The sequence below is a fragment of the Pseudophryne corroboree genome, chromosome 12, assembly GCF_028390025.1.
Source record: "Pseudophryne corroboree isolate aPseCor3 chromosome 12, aPseCor3.hap2, whole genome shotgun sequence".
NCBI lineage: Eukaryota > Metazoa > Chordata > Amphibia > Anura > Myobatrachidae > Pseudophryne > Pseudophryne corroboree.
In genome coordinates this window covers 141,776,516-141,793,873 of record NC_086455.1, presented here as the reverse complement: position 1 = coordinate 141,793,873, position 17,358 = coordinate 141,776,516, and the positions used below count along the sequence as shown (strand labels likewise).

General features: G+C 47.2%; 1 protein-coding gene across 4 annotated transcripts in view; it reads right to left on the bottom strand.

Annotated features, from left to right (window-relative positions):
* Positions 1 to 6,486: 6,486 nt before the first annotated feature.
* The window catches only part of LOC134981013 (receptor-interacting serine/threonine-protein kinase 2-like), an 86,089-nt gene continuing 75,217 nt past the window's right edge, over positions 6,487 to 17,358 (bottom strand). For all 4 annotated transcript variants that reach the window (XM_063948112.1, XM_063948110.1, XM_063948111.1 and 1 more), the window contains exons 9-10: positions 10,741 to 10,771; positions 6,487 to 9,184 (exon numbers count right to left, since the gene is read on the bottom strand). In XM_063948112.1, coding sequence (XP_063804182.1) covers positions 8,937 to 9,184; positions 10,741 to 10,771 — 279 coding nt within the window. In that variant the 3' untranslated portion in view covers positions 6,487 to 8,936. The remainder of the gene's footprint in view (positions 9,185 to 10,740; positions 10,772 to 17,358) is intronic.

Genomic DNA, 17,358 nt, shown 5'->3' with positions numbered 1-17,358 from the left:
GCAAACAGGATGCTGTTAGGGAACACTGGAGAATCTATTAAGGCTGTAACAACTAGCAGCTTCTCTCTTAAATATGAGAGTGCCAGAGTGAAGATGCATTAGGGGCCTGGGCCCCTTCCCTCAGGATTCAATCCCAAGATCGCTGAAGTTCCATTGTATGGCCCCTCAAACCAACTTGGTCGTTACTGCGGCTTTGCAAGTAAAGCCCACCTACTCAAGGCTCTGGTCTAGTCTATACACCTAGTGGATATATATCCCTGGTTCTTTAACACACCACAAGATACAGTATGGGAGAGGTTTACTGATATGACTTTCCTGTCAAAGTGCAGTGGTGCAGTGGTTGCTGGCAGGCAGCTTTTGCACAAGAGACTTCACTGGAAGAGACCATGCTCCGCATAGTCCTCCATCATTGGGGGCAGGGGCATGGCTGCAAAGGCATCACAAAGCCTCCAATAGCTGCCAGTGCTCTGAGGGCCTCTTAATTCTCTTATTTTAGACCTGACAGCTACATCTAAAATTCCAGAGTGCTAAACTAAACTGAAAAGCTGCCAGAAGCAATGTATTTAGAGAACATGGACAATCTTTTGAGATATAAGTGCCCATGCTTCTTTGCCCCCACTAAACCCTAATGTGTTCCCAGTGTCCCCAAACAGTCTGGGAGAACTGTTATATTGACTAAAATACTTTTTCTTTTACAGTGCGTGTGCTTATTTCACTGGAATTTTATAGCTGCACTACAGTTCTCAGCACATGGTGGATGCCAAGACACCCTGAACATGTGTTCTACAAGTGCCAGCATGCTCTGGAAAATGGGAAAGGTGGTGCCTATTGTATAAATGCCTAAGTAGTCAAAGGGTTCAGGACTCAGCGGCACCAGTAATGCAACAGGAAAAAATTTGGCTTAACAAATTAAACTTTATTACCCCACACCTACCTTCCCATGAGCAGTTTAGAAGAGCCCCAGTGCTTTTAACTTGGGTTGCCCCACATTTTTTCTGGGCCCAATTCCGCTAAAATTTCAGCCCTGCGCTGAACAGACTGTGGATGGTTTACATTATGACAGGATGACCCCATGCTGGAGGAGTCTCCGATAGAGTATTACCAATCCAATGTGACATAGCATAGTACTGGTAGCGGTTTTTCCATGTGGGCCCTACACTGTTCACCTGGCTGATAATTGCCACTGCCTGCCCAGGCTCTGAGCTCTAGTGCAGGCAACACTTTATGTTGGAGGAGGAGGCCTACACCATTGTTAAAAAAGGAACATTGGGCCGGATTAAGAAGTGCAGGCAGTTGCATACGCACCTACGATTCGTTCACAGGGTATTTGCAAAAATATGCTACTGGCTCAACCACCATCTTATACACAGAGATGCCCACTGCTGGCATCTCACATCCGCCACTCATGTACATAAATGGAAACATCGGACACACAGTGGTCACATCATTAGACCTTTGAGCAACCCTATGCTGTCTCAGGCCGAGCGCCTTTCCTAAGATGCTGGGACCGCTTCAGCTGTGATTGAATTTGCAGTGGCTGACTAGGGAACGCCCAGAAAATAGTCGCAAAATGCCTGCGTTTTTCTAGCCACCTCCCATTACCTTTCTCAAAGGCTGACTACCTGTAAATAAATCCTCTGTGGGTGCTATCACTAATATAATGCTGTGCACGCACAGTGCAGCTTTGGTGCTGTGTACAATATCGACACTGCATGCACTTCTGACTGAGGCCCATTGTCCTAATTGTTGACATGTCCTATTGGTATATAACCTAAGAGGTTTACAATAAGCACCAGCAGAATTATGAATGGAGTTTAGGCCATACAGTGATTCTTAACTAGACTTTCAGGTTTATTGAGGAACAGTGGTAACAGTGGCATATACACAGGGGCGTAGGAGACATGCAGCAGTGGTGATATTAGCGGTAGTACAGTGGCATCTTGTAGCCTCGTCTCTGAAGAGCTAAGACACAATGAGGCTCAACACAGTGAGCTGAACGGTGTCATGCAGGGCCAGTAGTACAGTGGCGGCCATCTTGGTAAAGGTGCCCAACTGGATTCACTGTAAGGAGAGGAGAGAGTGAAGGAGAGCACTTCTTTCCAACACTAATACACTTCCTGGGTTCATGCTCATGATCATTTTTGCCTACTCCCATTAATTGTGAACTTATTCCATTGGAGTAGTGCAGGTTTAATCATCTAGTCAACAGTTTGAGAGTTAGATATACTGAATAACAGAAATGTCTAATATCAGATTCCCACAGGTTTGGTGAGAAAGAAGTGATGGCCCAAAGGGATAACTTCCTGCACGCCCATTTCCTGAAGAGCAGGGAAATAAGTTTTCACTACATATAAAGTCCTATAGCAAGCGGCATACATGTTTATCTTTCATTTTATTAATGCTCTCCTTCCATTACTTTTACATGGCCTCAGTTCAGCATATTCTGCATATTAGGCTTTAAATATATATTTTATACCAAAAAAGAAAACATTTTAGACCAAAATAATATAACTTTATTTTTCATTTTTTTTCTTACTGCTTTATACGTTGATATACAGTACTACAATAAAAGCAGTTTAACGAATGGTACCAAATCGTTCATAAATAATTAACATGCAAGTTATATAGTGTCTCTTATATTGTAATGTATTCATAAATAAATTGTAAATGTTGTTTATGACAAGTGTTATTTAATGCAATCTTTTTTTAGCTGTATACTCTGGAGCTTCTATGTATACAAATAACAAATTATAAGTGTTTTCTGATGATACACAATCATAATTTAAGTCTCCTGGTACACAGATGCTAGATCCACTGGGAGTTACACAAACAGCAGAAAGTCTCTACTGTACACAGTAATTATGCTAAGAAATTGCTTCAAGAATATTTTTAAGTATAATGTATTCCCATATTGTGGACTGTGTTGTTAGTATAGCTAAGCTAAAATACCTGCTGACCCCAGACAGGAAAAAAACAAACACATTAGCCCTACAGAAAAAAAATCAAACACATTGACCTCAATAGGAAAAAAACAGATTATCCCCAACAGGAAAAAAAATTGACCTCTGAGAGAGAAAAAAACACATTAGTTCCCTCAGAAAAATAAAAACATATACACTCTGCCACCTCTGGAGAAAGTATGGGAGTAGTAGTAGTGGGAAAAAAGAGGCAGAATGGGATTAGTAGTGGTAAGAAGGGTGTAGGATGGGAGTAGTAGTGCAGATCAGGGTGCAGGCTAGGAGTAGTGGGGGTGGGAAGCAGGAGGCAAGCTGTGAGTAGTGGTAGTGCAGGTCAGGGGGCAGAATGGGAGTAGTAGTGCAGAACAGGGGGAAGGCTAGGAGTAGTAGTGGGTAGCAGGGGCAGACTGGGAGTAGTAGTAGTGTGGATCAGGGGGCACGCTGGGAGTGGTAGCAGTGCAGATGAAGGGGGACAGGCTGTGAATAGTACTGGTGGGGAGCAGGGGGCAGGCTGAAAGTAGTGGTAGTGCAGATCAGGGGCAGGATGGAAATAGTAGTAGTGCGAAGTAGGGGCAAGCTGGGAATAGTAGTGGGGGGAGCAGGAGGAAGAATGGGAGGAGTAGTAATAATGCACAGCAAGGGGGCAACAGCTCCTGGATCCCGGCCACCATTGTTCCCTGTGACAGCAGCACACATCACTCTCTCCACGCTGCATTACTTCATGCAGCTCGCTTCCTTCAGCAGCCCCAGGGGACGGCTATATACATCCCACAGACACAGGGCGGTTGGACAGGTGGTGGTGGAGGATGAAGAGGACACTGCACAGCACAGGAGACATAGTTGATAGATGTAGAGCAGGAAGCTTACAGGTTGCAAAATTGGAAGTGCGGCACCCGGCACTGGCAGTTCCGGCCTGGCCTCCAGTGTCAGCCAGACTGGCAGAGTGGACAAGAGACCAGCCAAGCAGAAACGTTCTCGCTGTTCTGGTGGTCCAACCCACCACTGGGTTTGCATATATACATAAAAGCAGGCCCTCTTTAAAAATTCCTAGATGAGAAATATTGCCATCTAGGGGTGTTTCATACATTTACCATTGTATATTTGCAAAAGCGTACAGTTGCTTTGCAGAGCTGGTAATGTGGTTTCTGAAAGCTTTAACCGAGCCTCATTTTACAAATGAATGAAGGATAGAAGTTACTGTCTGTGCAGATATAGGGGAATAATCTGTGTGAAACCTATAGTGAGAGAAATCAACCAAGATACTGAATCATACTTAGAGTGATAACAAGAATCAATAATGAACTAAAATCATCTGACAAACGCGCAGTTGAAAAACATTGACCATCTGCACAAATATTGGCATTGCTTCCAACTCAGTCAGGCCCTGTGCATTGATAAAATGTAGGCACAGATTGTATGTGTGCGAGCAGGGCCTTCCTACCTCCATGACTGTTTGTTATTACCCATTTTGTTTTATTACTGTTGTATATAATTGTAAAGCGTAATGGAATTTGCTGTGCTATACAGGGCCGTCTTTTCGTATGGGCTCAGTGGGCTCTTGCCCAAGGGCCCCAAGAGTATAAGGCCCTAGGCTGATAGCTGAGGGTCCCCTCTTTCCAGGGTTACCAGATTTTTGAAAATCGGCCCTGGGGAACCAGAGATATTCGACCTCAAAGTAATGGTCCCCATCCAAGCCTGTTAATTGCTCTTCCCAGCCAGATATCTCGGGTTCTGTCTGACTTAGAGTTTTTCTGAAGGTATAATCCAAAAGCTGGGACTCTCCCCTTTTGGTGGACACTGGCAACTTGTCTCTAATATGCCCTGAACCAGAAATATCAGCCTTCAAGCAGCTGATCCCTGCTCCAGCTCCACACGCCTAATATGCAGTTTTAGGTTTTCATTGGTGAATTGCTCTGGCACCTGAACTCTGAGCCCTAAGTCCCCAGTACATTGTGAAAAGTGGGACTCTCTAGTTTTTTAACCCGTTCAAAGCTAAGAAATATATTTTCAGGAACTTGAGATATCTGCAGTCAAGCAAGCTGCCCTCCCACCGGAAAATGATATCCACTATCCACCCCTCCCCTACGTATTAAACACCCCCTACCACCCTAAAAGTCATGTACCAGGGATTCTTTATTCAGCCCAATGCCCCCTTCTACAGTTTAGTCCTATCTGTGCAGTAAAGGAGCAATTAGCAGAAATTACTGCTCCAGGTCCTACATGCTGAGCGGAAGATAGAACACCCCCTACCACCAGCGGGACTTCAAATCTGCCGCTGATAGCACCCCCCACCCCTACCACTGGAGGATGTGCAGGGGCCCAGTGCATTGCTGTGCCCAGGGGCCTACACTGCTGTTAAGACGGCCCTGGTGCTATATAAGAAACTGTTAATACATAAATATGTTAACATACAATGGCAATTGCTTGAATCACCACTAGATGGCAAAATGAGTCTCACTTAGGTAGATAGGGCCTGACACAAAGATGGACGCAGTGTCGATGTCAGGTGCAGTGGAGCAATTTTTGTCACTGCATATGCATCTAAGCCACACTGTGAATGTGCCGCGATTGTTGCAGTGAGGATTAATTCGCAAAGTGATTAAAAAATAGGGAGTCTTTGTGTAGGTGGTAGCAGGGAGGGGACTTAAATGCCGGCAGGTTGCGACTGCTTTGGTGGCGTTTCACAACTTGCAACTGCAATCCCATCCACAGTAGAAATATCTCCAGCATCTTACTTCTGCGGGCCTCGTGTGTGACCATAGGGTTACTCCATACTTGCCTACTCTTCTGGAATGGCCAAGAGGCTCCCGAAAATTGGATGGCACCCCTGGCCACCCGGAAGAGTGGGCAAGTGTCTCCCGGAGCCGAGTGATGTGGACGGACTGGGCGGCCGATGACGTGATTTGTGCTGAATCACGTCATTGTAGCCACGCCCCAACTGTAACATGCTGGTAATTACGGTATTGTATAGCAGGAGGTGTGGCCATTATGACACAATTATGTATCCATGCCCCCACCCACAGCATCCTGTGTCATGTCACGCGCCCAGCCCCCTATACCAAGCAACACCTTCTTCATTGCCCATCACTGTGCCAACCAGACGGGTGTGGTTCATCAAATCGACAGTATCTAGGTCGACAATGTTTAGGTCGACCACTATAGGTCGACAGTCACTAGGTCGACATGGATGGAAGGTCGACAGGGTTTCTAGGTCGACATGTGCTAGGTCGACAGGTCTAAATGTCGACATGAGGTGTTTTTTTTGGGTGTCGTTTTCTTCGTAAAGGGACTGGGAACCCAAATAAGTGCACCGTGTCCCCTCGCATGGCTCGCCATGCTTCAGATTACCATTCCAATCGTAGTCCACGTGGATCGTTAAGTATGAAAAAATTCAAAAAAAGAAAAAAAGTGAAAAACTCATGTCGACCTTTAGACCTGTCGACCTAGCACATGTCGACCTATAAACCCTGTCGACCTTCCATCCATGTCGACCTAGTGACTGTCGACTTATAGTGGTCGACCTAAACATTGTCGACCTAGACAGTGTTGACCTTCAGACCAGATCCCCAACCAGACTGCCCCCTCTTGGAGCTGTGACACTGATCTTGTTCAAAGGGAATTTGAGACATTTCAACCATTAAATATTAAAAGCTTATTATTTTAGTTATTTTAATTACAATGGAAATATTGGCCCTCTTTCGAGTTGATCGCAGGTAGCAACTTTTTGCTGCTGGTGCGATCAACTTGACGCCGCCTATGGGGGAGTGTATTTTAGCATAGCAGGGCTGCGAACGCTTATGCAGCCCTGTTATGCTAAAAACGTTTCCTGCAAAACAAGACCAGGGTAAGAGTTACTTACCCTGTGCGGCGGATCCAGCGATGAAGGTCCCGGGATTGACGTCAGACATCCTCCCTCCAAACGCCTGGATCCGACTGCGTTCGCCCCACCACACCTTCAAAGCGGTCAGTTGACGCCCTGGAACGCCTCCCGCCTATCAGTCTTCATGCGATCGCCGCTGCGATCACTTTCTGCGCAGACGGCGTCGGTGCCCGGCGACAACCGTCGCCAGGCAATGACACGTGTGCACATTGCGGCCGCCATGCAGCTGCAGTCCTGACCCGTTCGCACCGCAGCGAAGAGCCGCTGCATGCGAACAGGTCGGAATGACCCCCATAGTTCCACAAATAAATTAGAGAATTGCGGTGGGTGATGGGAACGCTGCATTCAGTCTTCAGCAGTGATGTTGTTTTTTGTTAATACTACATGTAACAGACGCCTCTCCATGCTACAAAGATGTTACCTACTTTGCAGGACTCCTCTCTGGGAGAAGCCTGGAGAGGAGACACTGCAGGCAACTTCGGCGGGCGGGTCAGGGCTAACATGTTATTAGGCCACGATCCGTAGTGGCAAAATGCTGAGATTCCGCGAGGAAGAGACGGGACTAAATTACACAAGTGTTGTGTCACTTAGCTCCACCCATCCCCTCAAAATGGAGCTGCAATTCCCCGAGTTTTCCCCACATCCTGCCCACTTTCCTATGGCAGTAAGTGGGATGGGGGGAGATATGGCTACTCTTTCGAGGGTGCAGGGCACTACCTGAAAAATTGTGAGTCTCCCGCAACTTCCGTGAGAGTAGGTACTGTATGTATGCAATACGTATCATCCTTTGCTCTTACGTAAAGAGATTTATAATTCTCCTTTATTTATAGATGCACCACAAGGTGTCTACAGCTCTTTACAAAGTGCATACGCAGAGACAGCACAAACAAAACAAGAAAACATGGAAATAACTAAAGTAAAAAAACACTGCAGAACATGGGGTACTAGCTATATGGACATAATACTCAATAATACTCATTAAAGCAGCACAGGCTGAAACCAAAGGCTTGGAGGGGTTGTTAGCAGTGGGACGGAGATGATGGTGTAAGGGAGGGAGGGAAAAGCACATGAGGTAAAAAGGCCCTGCTCGTGAGAGCTTACAATCTAAAGATAAGTTCTGTTATATTATAACTTGGTGCCCTCAAGTCAACATATTAATTGCTTAAGACATTTGACTAAGGTAATCGACTTTGAACTATGGCAGGGTGCCGGTAAGCAACTTAGGGGTATATTCGATAATGCAGTTGTCGGAATGGACCCGACAACCCCTATTCAAAGAGCGGCCAATTCTGACTGTCGGATTTGTCCGTTGCCTGTGTCCCAGCGGAGGGGAACAGCGTGACGTGGCCAGCGGGGGGAGCAGTGTGGCGATCGGCAGCCGGAGCTGGCAGCAGGGGTGATGTCTGCGGGGGAGGCACTACAGGGAGAAAGGTGCCTGGCCGGGGGACGGCCGTCAAGGTACCTCTCATCCCCGTAGCCCGCCGCACCGCTCCCCATCTCCTCACCTCAGTCCGACTTATTTTCAAGTCGGATTGAGTTTGTCGGACCTGTCGGATTTGGCCCCGTTTCCGACAGCAGCAGGTGGATCGGCGGAATCGATCCACCTGCTTTCCGACAAGTGAGGTTTCCTGACTTGTCGGAAAAAATGTGCCCCTATTGAATAGGTCGGAACCGCTTCCGATCTATTCCAGTCGGAAACTGCCGTCTTTCCAACAAGATGGCAGTTTCCAACTCTTATTGAATACACCCCATAGAGGTAAATTTACTAAGATGAGAGTTCTATTTAAGATGGGATGTTGCCCATAGCAACCAATCATATTCCAGGTATTATCTTCAAAAAGGTGCTAGATAAATGAGTAGAATCTAATTGGTTACTATTGGCAACATCCCATCTAAAATAGAACTCCCATCTTAGTAAATTTGCCCATTAGACTTAGCGTCATGTTCACCTTCCACTTTAAAGTATGAAAACATTTTTGAGGGTTTAATACCACTCAGTGATGACAGTGACAATGACAGTGTAAAGTCAGGTAGTGATAGAGTATCATGCTTACAGCTGTCCTCTTTCTCCAGAACCAACATAAGAGGTTAACAGAGTTCTAGTCCCTCAGCGATGTCATCAGCGAAGGATAGTGAATCTTCAAGAGCCGAAGGAATTCATGGCAGCTTGCCTTTCCATTGTTAATGATCATACGCAGAGTCTTCCTGACCTGTTCCTGGGGAGTGCCAGACTGTATCATGTCCATAGTCTCTTGTGTTAAATAACTGCTAGAATAGAGGTCATCTAATATATCGCTCAGGTCAGGTTTACTTTGAACAATTTGAGAAAAATGTGATTGTAAGAATTCTGTGGAGGAGAAACCAATACTTAGTTAGCTAAAACAGATTTATAAAAGTGGTATCATTTTATCTATTCCACTACCTAAGGCAATTAGTAACAATGTTGGTGCATATCATGATCCAAAAAATGTTATTACTATACTAGCTCTGGCCATTTTACTGTTTAGAGTTTATCTTTACTGGAGCAGATAATTAGGAAATGTGGAATCAATAACTTGCAGAAGAGTACCTATAAGTTACCGCCTTCTTATATATAACAGCTTGGTGTGCAAAAATTGCGGCAGTTTTTCTGAACATCCACTGTTAGCATTACAATTACACTGTTTATCTGCTGTGGCATCATCATCTGATTCACCAGTTATAGCAGCAAGTGAGTAAATCAGTGGTAGGTAGCCTGATACTCTGGAGGTTGCATTGGAAGTGATCCTCTAATGCACAGGTTCTCAAACTCGGTCCTCGGGACCCCACACGGTTCACGTTTTCCATGTCACCCAGCAGGCGCACTGTGTATGACCAACTGCCACATTTTAAAAATCTACAGGTGACCTGCAAAACATGAACCGTGTGGGGTCCTGAGGACCGAGTTTGAGAACCTGTGCTCTAATGCACAGGTTCTCAAACTCGGTCCTCAGGACCCCACAGGGTGCATGTTTTGCAGGTCTCCTCACAGAATCACAAGTGACATAATTAGCTCCACCTGTGGACCTTTTAAAATGTGTCAGTGAGTAATGAATACACCTGTGCACCTGCTGGGTTACCTGCAAAACATGCACTGTGTGGGGTCCTGAGGACCGAGTTTGAGAACCACTGCTCTAATGTTCAAAAGCGCCTCACATAACCCTTAATCTCAGTAATGAACAGTTGCGACTGCTGCCCATGGGCTATTGGGGGTCATTCCGAGTTGATCGCTAACTGCCGTTGTTCGCAATGCAGCAATCAGTGAAAAAAATGGCTAATCTGTGCATGCGTATGCACCGCAATGCGCACGCGTGACGTACGGTTATAAAGTGCATTGTGGTTTTGCACAGGTTCTAGCAAAGCTTTCAGTCGCACGGCCGAATGCAGGAAGATTGACATGAAGTGGGCGTTTCTGGGTGTCAACCGACGGTTTTCAGGGAGTGCTTAGAAAAACGCAGGCGTGTCGGGAAAAATGCAGGCGTGGCTGGGCGAACGCAGGGCGGGTGTGTGATGTCGAAAGCAGTCCCTCCGTCGTTAGAATCAACGCACACGAAGAGTAACTACAGGGCTGGTCTTGTTTTGCATAAAATGATTTTGCCGGCGCTCTGCTGCACAAGCGTTCGCACTTCTGCAAAGCAAAAATACACTCCCCAGTGGGCGGCGACAATGCGTTTGCACGGCTGCTAAAAGTAGCCAGCGAGCGATCAACTCGGAATGAGGGCCATAGTGCAGACCACACTTATAAAGGGGGAAGGGGGGTGTGCGGCTAACACATATAAACATATCTGTAGTGTACAATTGTGCTACATTATAGCTATTGTGCAGTATTAGCCTCTATAAATAGATGCTCAGGTGATTGGCTTTGAAGAACAAAATATTTCTAACCTTCTGCTTCAAGAGCGTCTTGATTGTGATCCTGAAAAATTAAAATAAGAATTTACTTACCGATAATTCTATTTCTCATAGTCCGTAGTGGATGCTGGGGACTCCGTAAGGACCATGGGGAATAGCGGCTCCGCAGGAGACTGGGCACATCTAAAGAAAGCTTTAGGACTATCTGGTGTGCACTGGCTCCTCCCCCTATGACCCTCCTCCAAGCCTCAGTTAGGATACTGTGCCCGGACGAGCGTACACAATAAGGAAGGATTTTGAATCCCGGTTAAGACTCAAACCAGCCACACCAATCACACCGTATAACCTGTGATTTGAACCCAGTTAACAGCATGATAAAAGAGGAGCCTCTGAAAGATGGCTCACAACAATAATAACCCGATTTTTGTAACAATAACTATGTACAAGTATTGCAGACAATCCGCACTTGGGATGGGCGCCCAGCATCCACTACGGACTATGAGAAATAGAATTATCGGTAAGTAAATTCTTATTTTCTCTAACGTCCTAAGTGGATGCTGGGGACTCCGTAAGGACCATGGGGATTATACCAAAGCTCCCAAACGGGCGGGAGAGTGCGGATGACTCTGCAGCACCAAATGAGAGAACTCCAAGTCCTCCTCAGCCAGGATATCAATTTTGTATAATTTTACAAACGCATTTGCTCCTGACCAAGTAGCTGCTCGGCAAAGTTGTAAAGCCGAGACCCCTCGGGCAGCCGCCCAAGATGAGCCCACCTTCCTTGTGGAGTGGGCATTTACAGATTTTTGGCTGTGGCAGGCCTGCCACAGAATGTGCAAGCTGAATTGTACTACAAATCCAACGAGCAATAGTCTGCTTAGAAGCAGGAGCACCCAGCTTGTTGGGTGCATACAGGATAAACAGCGAGTCAGATTTCCTGACTCCAGCCCTCCTGGAAACATATATTTTCAGGGCCCTGACAACGTCTAGCAACTTGGAGTCCTCCAAGTCCCTAGTAGCCGCAGGCACCACAAATAGGTTGGTTCAGGTGAAACGCTGAAACCACCTTAGGGAGAAACTGAGGACGAGTCCTCAATTCCGCCCTGTCCGAATGGAACATCAGATAAGGGCTTTTTTAGGATAAAGCCGCCAATTCTGACACGCGCCTGGCCCAGGCCAGGGCCAACAGCATGACCACTTTCCATGTAAGATATTTTAACTCCACAGATTTAAGTGGTTCAAACCAATGTGACTTTTGGAACCCAAAACTACATTGAGATCCCAAAGTGCCACTGGAGCACAAAAGGAGGCTGTATATGCAGTACCCCTTTTACAAACGTCTGAACTTCAGGGACTGAAGCTAGTTCTTTTTTGGAAGAAAATTGACAGGGCCGAAATTTGAACCTTAATGGACCCCAATTTCAGGCCCATAGACACTCCTGTTTGCAGGAAATGTAGGAATCGACCCAGTTGAATTTCCACCGTCGGGCCTTACTGGCCTCGCACCACGCAACATATTTTCGCCAATTGCGGTGATAATGTTTTTGCGGTTACATCCTTCCTGGCTTTGATCAGGATAGGGATGACTTCATCCGGAATGACTTTTTTCCTTCAGGATCCGGCGTTCAACCATCATGCCGTCAAACGCAGCCGCGGTAAGTCTTGGAACAGACAGGGTCCTTGCTGGAGCAGGTCCCTTCTTAGAGGTAGAGGCCACGGATCCTCCGTGAGCATCTCTTGAAGTTCCGGTTACCAAATCCTTCTTGGCCCATCCAGAGCCACGAATATAGTGCTTACTCCTCTCCATCTTATCAATCTCAGTACCTTGGGTATGAGAGGCAGAGGAGGGAACACATACCCTGACTGGTACACCCACGGTGTTACCAGAGCGTCTACAGCTATTGCCTGAGGGTCCCTGGACCTGGCGCAATACCTGTCGAGTTTTTCCCAACGGTTTATAATCATGTGGAAGACTTCTGGGTGAAGTCCCCACTCTCCCGGGTGGAGGTCGTGCTGAGGAAGTCTGCTTCCCAGTTGTCCACTCCCGGAATGAATACTGCTGACAGTGCTATCACATGATTTTTCGCCCAGCGAAGAATCCTTGCAGCTTCTGCCATTGCCCTCCTGCTTCTTGAGCCACCCTGTCTGTTTACATGGGTGACTGCCGTGATGTTGTCCGACTGGATCAACACCGGCTGACCTTGAAGCAGAGGTCTTGCTAAGCTTAGAGCATTGTAAATGTCCCTTAGCTTCAGGATATTTATGTGAAGTGATGTCTCCAGGCTTGACCATAAGTCCTGGATATTCCTTCCCTGTGTGACTGCTCCCCAGCCTCGCAGGCTGGCATCCGTGGTTACCAGGACCCAGTCCTGAATGCCGAATCTGCGGCCCTCTAGAAGATGAGCACTCTGCAACCACCACAGGAGGGACACCCTTGTCCTTGGTGACAGGGTTATCCGCTGATGCATCTGAAGATGCGACCCGGACCATTTGTCCAGCAGGTCCCACTGGAAAGTTCTTGCGTGGAATCTGCCGAATGGGATTGCTTCGTAGGAAGCCACCATTTTACCCAGAACCCTTGTGCATTGATGCACTGAGACTTGGCTCGGTTTTAGGAGGTTCCTGACTAGCTCGGATAACTCCCTGGCTTTCTCCTCCGGGAGAAACACCTTTTTCTGGACTGTGTCCAGGATCATCCCTAGGAACAGAAGACAAGTCGTCGGAACCAGCTGCGATTTTGGAATATTGAGAATCCAACCGTGCTGCAGCAACACTACCTGAGATAGTGTTACACCGACCTCCAACTGTTCCCTGGATCTTACCCTTATCAGGGAATCGTCCAAGTAAGGGATAACTAAAATTCCCTTCCTTTGAAGGAATATCATCATTTCGGCCATTACCTTGGTAAAGACCCGGGGTGCCGTGGACCATCCATACGGCAGCGTCTGAACTGATAGTGACAGTTCTGTACCATAAACCTGAGGTACCCTTGGTGAGAAGGGTAAATTTTGACATGAAGGTAAGCATCCTTGATGTCCCGAGACATCATGTAGTCCCCTTCTTCCAGGTTCGCAATCACTGCTCTGAGTGACTTAATCTTGAATTTGAACCTCTGTATGTAAGTGTTCAAAGATTTTAGATTTAGAATCGGTCTCACCGAGCCGTCCGGCTTCGGTACCACAACAGTGTGGAATAATACCCCGTTCCCTGTTGCAGGAGGGGTATCTTGATTATCACCTGCTGGGAATACAGCTTGTGAATGGCTTCCAAAACTGTCTCCCTGTCAGAAGGAGACATCGGTAAAGCCGACTTTAGGAAACGGCGAGGGGGAGACGTCTCGAATTCTAATTTGTACCCCTGAGATATCACCTGAAGGATCCAGAGGTCTACTTGCGAGTGAGCCCACTGCGCGCTGAAATTCATTGAGACGGGCCCCCCACCGTGCCTGATTCTGCTTGTAAAGCCCCAGCGTATACTGAGGGCGTGGCAGAGGCGGGAGAGGGTTTCTGTTCCTGGGAACTGGCTGATTTCTGCAGCCTTTTTCCTCTCCCTCTGTCACGGGGCAGAAATGAGGAACCTTTTGCCCGCTTATCCACGAAAAGACTGCGCCTGATAATACGGCATCTTCTCATGTTGAGAGGCGACCTGGGGTACAAACGTGGATTTCCCAGCTGTTGCCGTGGCCACCAGGTCTGAAAGACCGACCCCAAATAACTCCTCCCCTTAATAAGGCAATACTTCCAAATGCCGTTTGGAATACGCATCACCTGACCACTGACGTGTCCATAACCCTCTACTGGTAGAAATGGACAACGCACTTAGACTTGATGCCAGTCGGCAAATATTCCGCTGTGCATCACGCATATATAGAAATGCAACTTTCAAATGCTCTATAGGCAAAAATATACTGTCCCTATCTAGGGTATCAATATTTTCAGTCAGGGAATCCGACCACGCCAACCCAGCACTGCACATCCAGGCTGAGGCGATTGCTGGTCGCAGTATAACACCAGTATGTGTGTAAATACATTTTAGGATACCCTCCTGCTTTCTATCAGCAGGATCCTTAAGGGCGGTCATCTCAGGAGACGATAGAACCCTTACAAGCGTGTGAGCGCTTTATCCACCCTAGGGGGTGTTTCCCAACGCACCCTAACCTCTGGCGGGAAAGGATATAATGCCAATAACATTTTAGAAATTATCAGTTGTTATCGGGGGAAACCCACGCATCATCACACACCTCATTTAATTTCTCAGATTCAGGAAAACTACAGGTAGTTTTTCCTCACCGAACATAATACCCCTTTTTGGTGGTACTCGTATTATCAGAAATGTGTAAAACATTTTTCATTGCCTCAATCATGTAACGTGTGGCCCTACTGGAAGTCACATTTGTCTCTTCACCGTCGACACTGGAGTCAGTATCCGTGTCGGCGTCTATATCTGCCATCTGAGGTAACGGGCGCTTTAGAGCCCCTGACGGCCTATGAGACGTCTGGACAGGCACAAGCTGAGTAGCCGGCTGTCTCATGTCAACCACTGTCTTTTATACAGAGCTGACACTGTCACGTAATTTCTTCCAACAGTTCATCCACTCAGGTGTCGACCCCCTAGGGGGTGACATCACTATTACAGGCAATCTGCTCCGTCTCCACTCATTTTTCTCCTCATACATGTCGACACAAAAGTACCGACATACAGCACACACACAGGGAATGCTCTGATAGAGGACAGGACCCCACTAGCCCTTTGGGGAGACAGAGGGAGAGTTTGCCAGCACACACCAGAGCGCTATATATATACAGGGATAACCTTATATAAGTGTTTTTCCCCTTATAGCTGCTGTATAGTTAATACTGCGCCTAATTTGTGCCCCCCTCTCTTTTTTAACCCTTTCTGTAGTGTAGTGACTGCAGGGGAGAGCCAGGGAGCTTCCCTCCAACGGAGCTGTGAGGGAAAATGGCGCCAGTGTGCTGAGGAGATAGGCTCCGCCCCCTTATCGGCGGCCTTATCACCCGTTTTTTTATGTATTTTGGCAGGGGTTAAATGCATCCATATAGCCCAGGAGCTATATGTGATGCATTTTTTGCCATCCAAGGTGTTTATTATTGCGTCTCAGGGCGCCCCCCCCCAGCGCCCTGCACCCTCAGTGACCGGAGTGTGAAGTGTGCTGAGAGCAATGGCGCACAGCTGCAGTGCTGTGCGCTACCTTGTTGAAGACAGGACGTCTTCTGCCGCCGATTTTCCGGACCTCTTCTGCCTTCTGGCTCTGTAAGGGGGCCGGCGGCGCGGCTCTGGGACCCATCCAAGCTGGGCCTGTGATCGTTCCTCTGGAGCTAATGTCCAGTAGCCTAAGAAGCCCAATCCACTCTGCACACAGGTGAGTTCGCTTCTTCTCCCCTTAGTCCCTCGATGCAGTGAGCCTGTTGCCAGCAGGTCTCACTGAAAATAAAAAACCTAAACTAAAACTTTCACTAAGAAGCTCAGGAGAGCCCCTAGTGTGCACCCTTCTCGTTCGGGCACAGAGATCTAACTGAGGCTTGGAGGAGGGTCATAGGGGGAGGAGCCAGTGCACACCAGATAGTCCTAAAGCTTTCTTTAGATGTGCCCAGTCTCCTGCGGAGCCGCTATTCCCCATGGTCCTTACGGAGTCCCCAGCATCCACTTAGGACGTTAGAGAAAAACAAATGTCAGTATTGGACAGAAAATAGGATTTTGGTACCTACCAGGTAAATCCTTTTCTTTGAATCCATAGGGGGCACTGGAGTACTCTTGGGATATGGACGGCTTCCACCGGAAGAAGGCACTGAATAAATTAATTTTTGAGACTACTCCTCCCCTCCATATCCTGCAGCACTTCAGTGTTTTTTACTGAGCCGAACAGGATCGATAGAGAGATTGACAAAAGGAGAATTACATATAGTCTCACAGACAACAATAAAGTTGACACAACGTAACAGACAACTAAACAGTTGACACCATAACTGATTAACCCTTGTTAAATTTAAACCAGTCGTGAAAGTGTGTTACCATAAGAACCACTGGACTCCTAAAACAGGTAAACTGCTCTGGGTGGGCGTCCAGTGCCCCCTATGGATTCAAAGAAAAGGATTTACCTGGTAGGTACCAAAATCCTATTTTCTTTTTCATCCACTAGGGGTCACTGGAGTACTCTTGGGATGTACCAAAGTCTCCTCCGTGGCGGGAGAGCTGTTTGGCACCTGTAACACTAAACGGCCAAAGCTAGATGCTGCTGCCGCGAACGTATCAAACTTGTAAAAGCGCACAAACGTGTGCACTGACGACCAAGTAGCCGCACGGCAAAGCTGTGTCGTAGAAGCCCCACGACTCGCTGCCCATGACGTCCCCACAGAACGTGTGGAATGAGCTGTTACTGAAGTAGGTGGCTGTAACTTAGCATAAAGGTAAGCCTGACGTATAGTCAGTTTGATCCATCTGGATAAGGTCTGCTTAGAGGCTGGCCAACCCCTCTTAGCTGCGTCATAGAGAACAAACAACGTATCTGTCTTACGCACAGTAGACGTTCGGGAAACATAGATGCGCAATGCGCGAACCACATCCAACGTTCCAGAATCTCCTGTTAACACAGGAACTACTATTGGTTGATTGATGTGAAAAGACGACACTACC